Raw genomic sequence first — 13,308 nt, forward strand, 5'->3', positions numbered from 1 at the left:
AAAATTCACCAAATTTCATATACAAGCTCTACAACAAATATAGGATTTACTTGGCTAAAAACAAGAATTAAAAACCTGCCCTACGCGCCCGCACGCGCCGCCGGCAACCACCTCCGATGACCACAAAAAATTGGCAGCACCACCTACTCAACAGACCCAACATTTTTCTCAACCACAACACAATCCAATTTTACCTTTAAGAGCTCCAATTCGGCCGGTGAAAAATTTTCCAGAAAACTCCAAACCCTAGGATCGGGTTTTTCCTTGATTCTCCTTCTACGCTGCAAATCGTGGCTCAAGGCTAGGGAGAAAATGATCCTTGGCAAAAACCGCACCTTCGATGCCGGTTTGGTGGCCGGAGACGGTCGGAATCTCCGGAAATCGACGAAACTCTGGAACTGCTACAGTGAACTTCACGACTCAAATCCAAGCTCCTCCGGCTGAATCGCGATGACCCATGACCACCAGCATGTAAAGGGGGAGGAGGCGAGTCGGCAGCCACCAGGGTCTCGCCGTTTGGTGGCCGGACAACGGCAAATCGAAGGAAAAAGGGAAGAGGGCCGACGCGGGGAAGAGAGGGAAGGAGAGGGTCAATCTCGGGGGGGGGGAAGGTTTCAGAAAATGGAAACCTACCACAGTAACTTTCCATATATATAGAAAGTTACCGTGAACAGTAACCGTAAACAGTAACTTTAATATTTCGCTCATAACTTTCACATACGAACTCCGATTTAAGTGTACCACATGTCTACGGACTCGGTTTAACGTCTCCTACAACTTTCATGAAGAACATTTTCTCAAATTTTGGCCCAAACAAAAAGTCGACTTTTAGGGCCACTAAAATACTGAAACGATAGTAAAAGGGGAAGTAAAGGTCGTTTACCGTCCAAATGACTAGTAAACCGGTGAATTCAGGTTCGGGACGTTACATGAGTAATTTTTGTTGCTAGTGAGAGTAGCTTTTGGTGTTGGTGACAATAGTTTTTGTTGGTAGAGATAGTAGCTTTTGTTGGTAGAGATAGTAGCTTTTATTGGTGACAGTAAGTAGCTTTTGTTTCTGGTGACAGTATCTTTTGTGACCTCGCCAAAGGTCGTCGAAAATCTCATTTGGTGTTGGTGACAGTAGTTTTTGTTAGTGGGGATATTAGCTTTTGGTTTTGGGGAGCGTAGTTTTTGTTGGTGACAGTACAGTAGCTTTTGTTACTGGTAACAGCAGCTTTTGTGACCTCGCCGGAGGTCACTGAAAATCTCATCAGTGTAGCTTTTATTGCTGGTGACAGTAGCTTTTGTGACCTAGCCGGAGGTTGCCGGAAATCTCACCGGAGTAGCTTTTGGTGTTAGTGACAGTAGCTTTTGTGATCGTCGGAAGTTGGTCGGAGGTCGACCGGAGTTGGCTGGAGGTCGACCAGAGACCCGTTGGAGTTGACCGGAAACCTCGCTGGAGAGGAGAGAGAGGATGATTGTTGACTTTTTACTTTAGTGTCATTTATGTAAATATGTTGGTTTTTTATATCTAAAATTTAATACCCTTTTTTAATCTAGTGGCCTTATGAGGGAAAAAAATATTTTGTGGTCTTATGGCTAAAACAGCATTCAAATATGCACTTATATGTAATTAACCCTAAATTTAAACACACATTACATCACATATTGGTACTTTTCTATTTGAAATACAAAAGACACATACTTTGTACACTTTATTATAACATTTGTTTTTCTTATTATCAAATATTATTAAATAATATGCACCAAAAAAGAATGCTTTTGTACCCAAATCCGCTCGCAATCCTGTTGATATTTAATTTCAATTTCAAAATTATCTGAACAATGTCCCTGATCAATTTGGTTTGAATTGCTTCATTTGAAAAGGCACAATGCTGAAGTACATATATATATATATATATATATATATATATAAGGATGAAAATCTTGCTTCATTTGAAACTTGGGCCCTAGACTAAGTTTTTGTATACATCATGTGACATAGACTATGTGACAACATAAAGTGTTACTTCAATCTTTTATTTATAGTTTTATAATAATGTATAACATTTAGTCAAAAGAAAAGTCAACACAAGAGTGGGGAAAAAAAAAGGCCCTTCAAGACATTGCCATATATGATTCAACCTCTCAATCTCTGTCATATTTTGAATCAGAGTTTGAATGTTGGTACAAAAGCTATACGCTCTGAAACAAATTTCACTTTCCAAGAAAAATATGGCCTCAGTTTCCAGATCATGCTAAAAATATATGCTTTTGTCCTCTTTGTCGGATTCTAGACTCATCCAAGTTCTTTGGCTATTTACACTTCCACCATCTACTCTAATTCTATAAAGCGTGCCATTAACTCAGTAGCTTCTTCGGGAAGGTGAATAAACTGACGGCAGTTGCTGCACTGTTTCAGATCTGCAATCAACATCAGCTTTTACAAAAATCGGGTTAGCATCATCAACCGTGGTCTTTCGCTTTTTTTGCTTCAAGTCATCCATCTGCTATACTATAAAGCTGTTCTCTGAATTAAAATAGCATTTCTGTTTTCTGAGAAAGTTGAAGTCAATGGCAAGATATGCTATGCAATTATTTTACTAGAGTTTAATCTGTACAACATATTTGAAGTTAAAGATCGCGACTTTATCCTTGACAGCTAATTGGTCTGGATTTTTTGAAAGAGCAGTTATCAGTTGCTTATTCTATATAAATGATCATATCAGTGTTGAGTGAACGCTGGTAAATTTAATGGTGGATCAGCCACTATGTTTGGAACCTAATTCAGGATTTTGAATATGTACCCGTAAAGTACTCTATATAAATCATATCAACGTTGATAATTAACAATGTTTTGCAATTGTATATTTAGCTGGTTTAAACATGATCATAAAGACTTAAGGAGATCAATCAGGAAAATTTTGACAGGTGCGTTTTCCTTGCTTTGCTCCTACCATCATGCTTTTACCAGAAATTTTAGCATCTGCATCTAAAATTGTTTCTGTTTGTTGAAGCTTTCCTTGTTCGAACCATTTAGGCTTGGTTTAATCAATAGTTGAGTAGATAAAAGGTACTTAGATTGAGAAATTTATGTGAATACAGGGGAGGAGTTAGAGAAGCTTGCTTTAGATCGATGTAGCTTTTTCTGATGCAACATATTATGAAATTGGTGGAGGCATTATCGGCCACACTTAAAAACAAGGCAAGTAAAAGACCAATTATTCATACGCTGTTATCCGTATGTGCGTAGCTCATTTCACAACCATCTTTCTTATCCTTTTAGAACACTCTCTCCACTTATTGTTTTCTTAATGAATTGTTCTCAATGAAAACTGTACTTAAAGCTATTGGTTGAACCAAACAATGCATTTAGTTCTTACAAAAAAACCATGAACTGACTTTGTTCGCATTTGCTTCTTCTACTGATATTCTCAGTAAATACGGTATACTGTGGCACACTGGTCAAGTCTCTATCAGCAAACATAACAACTGCAACTCGACCCACCTGCTCTCCTGCAAAAAATGGTAATGAACAAGGTCGTAAGGGCACCAGGTAGGTTGATAGTAGCTTCCAGGTATTTGACATGTTTAATTTTGATAAGAAGATAGGTCACCAATATGTTTACTTTGACAGCTCGAGAGGAAGAAGGTCAACAGAACAAGAAACGGTTATTGGTGATTGCTCTGATCACAATTCCTATGATTATGATCCTACTCAGAACAATGATGTATTATCTAAAAAGGAGAATACTCAAGTCAATTGGTAATCTTCTTAAACTGTTAATATACAGACACACAAACACACATGCATATAGATGTTGAATCACTGTTATTTTTTACTTTAGTTCTTTCGCTAAACCTTGGGAGAAGAATCTAATTTGTTCTTTGTTCTGTTTTTGTTTAGGGATTATAGACAACATTAAAAGATCAGTTTGTAGACTATTAAATGTAATTTTAGCTACAGACAGTTTTAACATCAATGCTCCTAATCTGGCTACAAGTTGGAGAGGGTGGTTCATATATGTCTACAAGTTACAGACAGTTTCCGCGTGACTCTGTTGCCTTTCATATATGTTTAGAGGTTTTATATATTTCATAAGTTAGTGATGGATTAGCTACTTCATGATATTATATATCAAATTGAATGATTTGGTTTGCAACATTTTGGATAGTACAAAAAGATCATGCTTCTTTCAATAGATATAAGTTGATTCCTTTGTTTTCCCTTCTTATTGCTCTTTGGTAGCTAAAAATTCATTCTTTACAATCAGCAACAAGACAAAACTTATGTATATGACATTTCAGAAAACTTGGGCAGGAGAGTGGTAAATTACATAAGCATTAATAACCTAAAGTACATTACATTTAGGTTTCAGATCATTGCTGGAATGCTCTCATTTGAGCTTCTGAGTTATTCATGAATTTGCTTTTTGTTACGGGAAGGATGAGACCTGGGTGAGCCAGACAAAATTGTCAGGAAACTGTTGCAGCCTAGGGTCTATGTGAAATTGATTAATCTGGGTCTTGAGGGTAAGCAATCACTTTACCCTATTCTAGAATTGTGTACAATGAAAGTTGTTTACTTTAATTTCGGTACTTCTTCATATATAGTTTCTACTAAAACCGAATGATTAGTAACATTCTAAAGATTATGGCACCAAATGCATGAAGATTGCTGATTGTAAATGATACTTAAAGCTACTATATATGCAGTGGCCTTCATCTCTGTTCAACTGAAGCCCCTTAGTTCGATTTAGAGTTTTCATGCAAATCAAGAAGAAAGAGATCCAAGATTTCAGAACCAACCCATCTTTTTGAACGAAGTTTACGAAAGAGGTGAAATACTACTTCTTTGAGTCTTAATTTCATTTGTATCATTGTAAATAGAAAAACTCTTCTGCTTCTTCATCTGGTCAGTATATAATGAATTCTATTGTTCTTTTGGATGACTTCTCTGTATGTTTCTTACAATAGTTTGGAACTTAATTCAGCTCTTCAGTTTTACAATAATGTCAACTTCCAGACTGTGGACTGTGGTGATCTTTTAAATAATAAAATACTAGAAGCTTCCCTGCAAACCAAAGCCTATGATCAAATGGAATTTTGAATTAGATTGTGGTAGAATGGTTTCATAGAATCTGTACCCTTATGATTCTTCTTTATAATAAACTGTACCCTTATTCGTTTAGTACATACACATAAACAATCTCAGATCTTACAGTGTATGCCTCGGTAGCACTGAAAACCGTGATGGTTATACACCACACTTTGAGGGCAGTTGATGGTACATTTTGTGATGCTAAGTATAGCTGGAGTAGAGATCATAATCTGAACATATCTCATTTTCTTTTCAGTAAGAATAATAAATGGCCATGAAGATTCTTTGAGACGAAGCATGGACTATTGTACCTGCATTCATTTATATGCATCATATCTTGAAGAATGACTGGACTGTTTTCGTGTCATGAAGTACGATGTTCAGAAAGATCACTTGGTATGCAGTTTGAATTGGAACTTATGTGCAAGCTTTTTGTATGTACACTGTTCTTTCCATATCATTTAACGGAAAAACCACCCCTCTAGCTTTTTCTTTAAACTTTTATATTATGTTTAATTATCAATGCAAAAAGGAATAGAAATATACCATATTCTTTAATATAGTACCGTCATTTACTCTGCTAATTTACACATTTTTCATGTTGTATTACCAGAGTAACATGATGGCATTTAGAATAAAGGATCTCACATGTTCAATACAATCTCTACAGAGAACCAAGGAACTTGAAACCCCAGACTCACTAAGGCATCTACCTGCTTTGCAACAGCTTCTTTCTCGCCTTCTTGATTGCCTGGTGGCTGATCAAATGTTCATTCCTTTGTTTTTTTGTTTTTGTTTTGTTCACTTTATTTTATTTGGGAAAATTACTGGTCACACCCTGTACTTTGGGTGAGTCGACAGTTCAATCCCTAACATCCTGATTTTAACAAATAACTCCTCAGACATTCAAATCTCACACAATTTAATCCCAAATGACTATTTTACCCCTCACTTCCTCTTTTTTTTATTTTTATTTAAATTTATCTCTCTCTCTCTCTCTCTCTCTCTCTCTCTCTCTCTCTCTCTATTATGTTTTCTGCTTCTTTCTCACTCTCTGTGAGTGTGAACCAGCGCCCTAACCTGATCGGCGCTCTACCGTCAGGCCGCCTCCGGCTAGCGCATGGGTATCATTCTTTTCGTCTCGTCGTCGCCGACAGCTCTGTGGCCTTGGATCATCCATGCATCGAAAGAGGAATGAGAATCGACAATCCAAAGCTTGAAATTTTCCAGCGAAGTCTTCTATAAATTTTGGCGACTCCGGCTGCTGATTTAACTCCATGGGGTATGAATCTTTCTCCCCTCGTGCTCTACCTGCTTATATAAATGGTTTTTGATTTCGAATAGTTCTGATGAATTTGAGTTTTGGGTGACGTCGTAATTCACTACTATTCCGGTTTCCGGCAACCGTCTGGGTGTCTTCAACTTGTTTTTCGTCGGTCACTGTTGTCCTAGAACTCGGAAGTGTGGCTGGTTAAGCTGAAATCGTTTACCGGGCTGAGTTGTTAGTTTCGGAATTCGTTAAATTTGGAAACTGACGAGAAAAGAGAAAGAGTCCATTGTCGTGTTTTCACCAGAAAGCTACTGTGAAGGAGTTTGAGTTCCAGTCTGCAAATCAGACATAACGAAGGTAAATTCGGAGTTCTGTTAAAGTTGATAATCTCTGAGATTTAGTAATTGTGGTTGATGCGTTGAAATTGAAGTCTTCCAGATTGTGTGTTCAATTTATCAAGTTGATTTGATTTTGTTTGTGGTGGTTGAGTGTTGTAATTGAATTATGGGAGAAGTTTAGGTCAGTCAAACAAATCTGGTATTGATATTTGGAATGAAATTGGTTTCTGGTATTACATGCTTGACGGAATTGATGTTAAAAGGATGGTTGTGTAGAAATGGTTTCTTGGTAAGTGCGGACGAGGGGGGAGAGAGAGGAAGAGAAAGAGATGGCTTTAGGCTGGAGTTGAATTCGATCAGTGTTTGGGTTTGGTCTTTGCAGGGTTAGTGCATAAGAGGAGAGGATGAGGAGGATTGGAGATACAGAGACAGAGAGACCGAGAGAGGAGATGAGAAAAAAAAAAAAAAAAAAAAAAAAAAAAGGAAGTGAGGGGTAAAATAGTCATTTTGGATCCAATTGTGTGAGATTTGAATGTTTGAGGAGTTATTTGTTAAAATTAGGAAGTTAGGGACTGAACTGTCGACGAACCCAAAGTACAGGGTGTGACCAGTAATTTTCCCATTTTATTTTTATTCTTCCTTTATTTTCAGTCTATCTTCCATGAAAGGGAGGCGTTATTCCACCAAATTTTTGATGACCTTACCCTTTTTCTATTTTACAAATATATATACGGTTCTTCTGTTATGTATATAAAGACCACTGACCACAGCCAACACCTATTCTATTATTACTGAAACAATGAAGGTGTGTCATTTTGCAGCCACAACTGGGGACTATATGTAATAACCTGATTCAATATGCTATTTCAATGGTACAAACTCTCAAAAGCTCAATTGTAAGTAGGTCTAATCTGATACCATTCCATCCAATATTCCTTATGATGTTCCTCCATCAGGTTGCAGATAAAATTGCCAAGTTGTATGCTGCAGTTACAGATGGTATTGTCAATTTAGTTAACAATGCAGGCCTTGGTTTTCTATGTGCACAATGATGGGCAGCTGCTACAATTAATGATGGGCAATACTTGATGTTGTGTCATAGAATGGTTTCATAGGATGTATTGTAAACTGCAATAATGTAAACCAAACAATTTTAGACAAATGAAATTTTGGCTCATTTTATCATTCTGTCATTATTGTAAATTATTAGCAACAGTAAACCCCGCAGCAAAGCGCGGGCACTATTGCTAGTGAGAACTCACACTTAGGTGCCCCAAGTTAACAGGAGAATCTCTACAAAAAAACATTCTTAACGTATGGATGTGTTTGTGCAATTCTACTTCCCCAACTTCTAAATGCAAACCAGGGATCTGACAACTGCCAACGGTTTCTATATAATCCGACAACCACCAACGAAACAATTGGGTTAATTACACGATAACGCATGGTCCCTTTCTACAGGCCGACTTGTTACTTGCTAGCTGGATCAATTTTTGTACTTAATTGCATGACCAAATAGGAAAATTGTACAACAAAATAGAGAAATTTGTACTCCAAGTTGCTCTGCATTACTGATACATTATTGGGCAATGGAGCTACAAGAGTTTTTCATTGTGGCAGCAATCACCATAGGTTTCCTATCTGTTTGTAAATCTTTGATCAATTTTGTGAGATGGGTATGGGTCATGTTTTTAAGACCTCCAAGGAATCTCAAGGAGTATGGATCTTGGGCAATCATCACTGGCTCCACTGATGGAATAGGCAAAGCCCTTGCCTTTGAAATGGCTTCAAAGGGTCTTAACCTTGTCTTGGTCGGTCGAAACCCTTCGAAGCTCGAAGCTACCTCTAATGGAATCCGCGGGAAATACTTTCATGAACAAGTGAAAGTTAAGAGCATTGTCATCGACTTGGCAAAATTGAGTGGGGAAGAGATAGCTAGAACCATAGAGGAAGGCATCAAAGGGCTTGATGTTGGTATTTTGATTAACAATGCAGGGATGACTTACCCTTATGCAAGGTTCTTTCATGAGGTTGATTTGGAGCTGATGGAGGGCATTACAAAGGTGAACATGGAAGCCCCAAGTTGGGTGACTAGGGCAGTGCTTCCCGGTATGCTCAAGAAGAAGAAAGGAGCAATTATCAATATCGGCTCTGATTTATCCGAGGACCCTTCTTTGCCTCTATACACTCTTTATGCTGCTTCTAAATCGTGAGTTTTCTCAACTAAAACCCTAATTCCTTCTATAAATTTTCTTCTGTCGTTGAACTTGGACTCCTAGTTAATTAGCAATATACATGCAACGTCGTAACTAATTATGGTGCATTTATAAACTTATGATACAGGTACCTTAAAATGTTCTCAAGATGCATTAGTTTGGAATACAAGCAGCATGGAATTGACATTCAGTGTCAGGTTAGTTTTCCTTCTTTCTTCGCAGCGTATTTTGTTATTGTTCTTTGTTTTCATTGTTGATACTACTGCTCATGATTAGTTAGCCATCTTCGCTCATAATCTTTTAAACTAATAACACTATCAGGCACCTCGTTTTGTATCGACCGAGATGACAAAGAATTTGAAGTCACTTCCAGTTCCCTTGTTGATTGCATCACTAGAGAAATTCAGCAAAGCCAGCATCCGATGGATTGGCTATGACCATCTATGCAATCCTTACTGGTCGCATTCAGTGCAGGGGTTCATGATACATGCCTGTCCTGATGTTTTGATTAATGCCCTCTCCTTTTGGATGTGTAGCACCGTCAGAAAGAGAGGCCAAATGAAGGAGAGGCAATAAAAAGATCGATGATACACTAAATAAGAATCGATTATAATGATTGTATTTGATTGCAGTATGTAATACGTCTAAATGTACGTCTACTCAAGCATCACAAGGATGAGCTATAGCATTCCCCCCAAATTAGGGAGATTGATTTTCCATTCTTAGCGTAAAGCTTGCACCGTATTTCTCAATTATATTTTGCTCATCACATATCTTTCGTGAGGGTAACTAAATGAAGGATGTTTTGACAAATCATGGCATTAACTCCACAGATTTGGTATGATGGGATCTACCACCCCATAGGTAGTTGTGATTGGTTAGGTATTCCTAAATTTTGTTTCTATTAATTGTTTGTAATAGGGCTGGGCATTTAGCCCGAAAACCCGAAAATAGGCCCGGAACCGGCCCGGGACCGGCCCAAACGGTCCGGGCTTTAAAAATAATTTTATAATTTTTACAAGGCCCGGCCCGAACGCAATATAAACGGTCCGGGCCCGGTCCTTTAAAGTAAAAAAAAAAAGCCCGAAGGCCCGAACCTATGTATAATTACTCATACTTTTATAGTTTTTTATTCTTCTCTCTTTTTCTTTCTGACTCTCTGTCAGTCTCTCGTCTTCTCTCTTTTCTCTTTTCTCTTTCTTCTTTCATTCTTTTAGTTTTTTATTCTCTTTTCTCTTTCTTCTTTCTGGACTCTCTCTTCTTCTCTCTTTTCTCTTTCTTCTTTCTTCTTTCATTCTTCTCTCTTCTTCTTCTTTCTGGACTCTCTCTTCTTCTCTCTTTTCTCTTTCTTCTTTCTTCTTTCCTCTTTCTTTTCCCGTCCCTTCTTGTTCTTCCCTCCCCTCTTTTTTTCCCTTTTTTCCTTCTTTCTTCTTCTTCTCCCCAAACGCCTCCACTGTAGCTATGCTGATCGGAGGACGAATCTGAGTTGTGCAAGGTCTGGTAGTTTGATTGGATAACATAGTCTGAGGCTCTGAGCTTGATTTGATAACGAAGTTCGAGCCTGAGCAAGAGGATCGAAGTTTGAGCTTGATTCCATAAACCCAGACTCTCAATGGTGGAAGATGGGTGGCTTTGGAGGGCGGAGGAATGGTTTGGAGCGAGTGTTCTCAGATCAAACAGATCTGTTTTTTTTTATAGCTTTTGGGCCAGAAAAAACCGGAGGACCGGCCCGTTTTTTTTGGTCCAGACCTTTCCGATCCCTAAAACTTAAAAAAAAAATTTGAGCCCGACCCGAAAAATTCGGGCTCGGTCCCGGGCCTTGCAAATTACCTACCGGGCTCGGCCCGTGCCCAGGCCTAGTTTGTAAGATAGGTTTATAGAGATGAGCTTCACTCTTTTGTATTCATTTTTCTAGCTTGTTTGGGATAAGATTTATGTAAGACAGGTTTGCCGAAATGCGGTTCACTTTTTTGTATTTCGTTTTTCTTGTTTTTCTGAGATGAGGTTTATGTCTTCTCTCAGCCTTTATATGCCTTTTTAAAAAAAAAAAAATAAATTTCCTGTTCCACCGAGATTCGCCAAGAATAATAGGACACTCACTGTGCGCACCAAAAAACCGCATATTAAGAGACTCCACTCTCTTTATGTTTACAATATTCTTCAGGATAAAAATAAAAATAAAAATTGAAAACTGATAAAGATGATGTCCCAAAGAATTTTTTTTAACTTTTGTTAGTTCACAACACATGAGACAAAGAAAGATTAGAGAAAGAGATGGAACTTTGGTTGTCATGCATAAAAGAGTCTAATATGTTTCCGATTCTGTAACGCCCCAAGCTGCACCTCACCAGCTTAAGCGCGTCACAGTGCCGCGAGCCTCTAAACATAAACCGAACGCTCGATTTACATTCTAGAGAATCGCTAGGCATTTTGTTTGAAAACTTTTTGTATAAACACAGCGGAAGCTACAAATACTTTTGAGGTGAAAATCCTTGAGTTGCTAAAATTTATTTCATTCGTCTAGAACTTGAAATGAATTCTCACACACGAGGTACGAACTTCAAGGAAATGAGAACTCAACCAAAATTGACACAAGGCTAACTATCAACAAGTCTCGGAATACGAAGTTCGAGAAATAGAATTTAGAACAAGGTCTAAACGACAAAATTTACCGAACTTGTTCCGCACACCCAACTCCGTCCGCTATTATCCCGTCACCAGTGCACAGTACCTGCATCCACACTGTTGTAGGGGTGAGATTTCGTCCTCGCTACTCTTACAGGAACTCTACCACGATTAGGTTTGAAACCACTAAATATATAGGGATCCCAGTATGAAACATGCTTAAACCGAACATTTTAAAAGAACAACAAACTTTAATGTTTTTCAACTTGAAAATTGATGCATGATGCTTAAATACATACGGCGCCAAATCCAAATATTACCTGATGGCCGGTCCCATAGACCCACTACACGACCTTACCTCAAATTAATTTATCACCAGGTAAGCGTAGCGAGAGCGTCCGCTACCTAGCTACACACACGGATCGGGTCGTCATTGCGATTGCGCACCATCCGACCGGTGTAGCTAACCCTCCGGAGGTTTTGGGGATCAAACCCAAGGAAGTCAGAGCCACCCTTCGCTCTCAAGCCATCACATTTCCCACGTGGTTTGGTTAGTATGCATTGCATTTGAACATAACCAAACCATACGAACTAACATGCATCATTTAATAACAATATAAGCAAATCACTAATCGAGGAGAGTCCTGAATCCCTACCTGGATTCCAATGCTTTCTCTCACGTACTCCGAGAGTCGCGAACCTTCCGTTCCTCGGGTAACTGGAGTCCTAGATTCCGACATTTCGACAATTAATATTTCACTGAACTAATAATTGAAATCACGATGATTAACAAATCGTCCAATCAATTTTTCCTGGTTTGACCAGGATTGACCACATCGACCAAACTTTGACCAAATTTGACCAATCACGACCACATCCACGAATAGTCCCGAATCATCAACACTTTACTTGAAATTGGACTATCGGCCAATTTCCATGCCTTTAACAATCATTTCTAAGTTCCTTAAATATCACACCATATGGTAATCCCATCAAATAAACTATGGACACCCACTTAGTTTACTTTCACTTCAAACTAAGTTAATTAACTTCTCCGTACAAACCTTGGCATTCAGTTAAATATGGAATCCCACCAAAACTTACTCTGCTCTTTACCAGCATATACTAAATTGTTCTAAACAATTATACCCATCCAATTAGTTTATGCACAATGCCATTTAGACAAGTACTTAAACCAATTCTCTATCATCTTTACACACACACCCCGTGCATACAACTCTGGATTTTCCAAGCCAACTCAAACAATTTTATATCCACTATATGTCCAATTTCCAATGAATACCAGGCTATGCACCAGTAAATGCTTTCCATCAATATACTAATGCTTTGATAATCTCACCACACCGGACAAACGAGTTTGAATCTATGTTTAGAGTGCCAACATAACAATCAATTTCATTCAACAACCCATTCAACATAGCTCGAACCAATTTCTCAATCCAAATACAAAACAAGAAATAATTCCTTCCAGAACCTCGAATTTTACCTTCAGCAGTGCGACTTGCAGGTGAGAACCCAAGCTTCTAATTCAACTCTTTCCTGGAACCCGGCTATAAACATACTGCCAAATCGACTTCCACCCATTCACAGCTTCTGAAATACACATCCACACATGCAGGTAAGACGGAAGCCAAGGCGAGAGGTGCCAAAGGAGTCACCGGCGTCCGTGACAGCGTCGAAACTGAGAGGAACCCAGAAACAAAATTGTCAAAACGTAATCCAATTCGAAAACTAAGTATACAAACATGTAGAGCA

At 38.4% G+C, this 13,308-nt stretch overlaps 1 protein-coding gene across 12 annotated transcripts; it reads left to right on the forward strand.

Annotated features, from left to right (window-relative positions):
- The first annotated feature begins 2,104 nt into the window (after window positions 1–2,104).
- On the forward strand, window positions 2,105–9,685 carry LOC112196616 (very-long-chain 3-oxoacyl-CoA reductase 1-like). Of its 12 annotated transcripts, XM_040517366.1 has the most exons (13): window positions 2,106–2,438; window positions 2,858–2,913; window positions 3,421–3,538; window positions 3,620–3,748; window positions 4,355–4,515; window positions 4,699–4,821; window positions 5,340–5,479; window positions 5,697–6,365; window positions 6,536–6,710; window positions 7,513–7,563; window positions 7,648–8,900; window positions 9,035–9,104; window positions 9,229–9,685. In XM_040517366.1, exons 11-13 carry the CDS (start codon window positions 8,281–8,283, stop codon window positions 9,481–9,483), a joined length of 945 nt encoding a protein of 314 aa, XP_040373300.1. In that variant the 5' UTR covers window positions 2,106–2,438; window positions 2,858–2,913; window positions 3,421–3,538; window positions 3,620–3,748; window positions 4,355–4,515; window positions 4,699–4,821; window positions 5,340–5,479; window positions 5,697–6,365; window positions 6,536–6,710; window positions 7,513–7,563; window positions 7,648–8,280; the 3' UTR covers window positions 9,484–9,685. The 12 variants fall into 12 exon arrangements, with proteins under 12 accessions (XP_040373304.1, XP_040373300.1, XP_040373303.1 ...); XM_040517369.1 differs by having other exon boundaries at window positions 5,697–6,710; window positions 7,497–7,563; XM_040517364.1 differs by having other exon boundaries at window positions 2,108–2,438; window positions 4,362–4,515; window positions 5,697–6,710.
- Window positions 9,686–13,308: the final 3,623 nt, after the last annotated feature.

The sequence above is a fragment of the Rosa chinensis genome, chromosome 4, assembly GCF_002994745.2.
Source record: "Rosa chinensis cultivar Old Blush chromosome 4, RchiOBHm-V2, whole genome shotgun sequence".
Taxonomy (NCBI): domain Eukaryota; kingdom Viridiplantae; phylum Streptophyta; class Magnoliopsida; order Rosales; family Rosaceae; genus Rosa; species Rosa chinensis.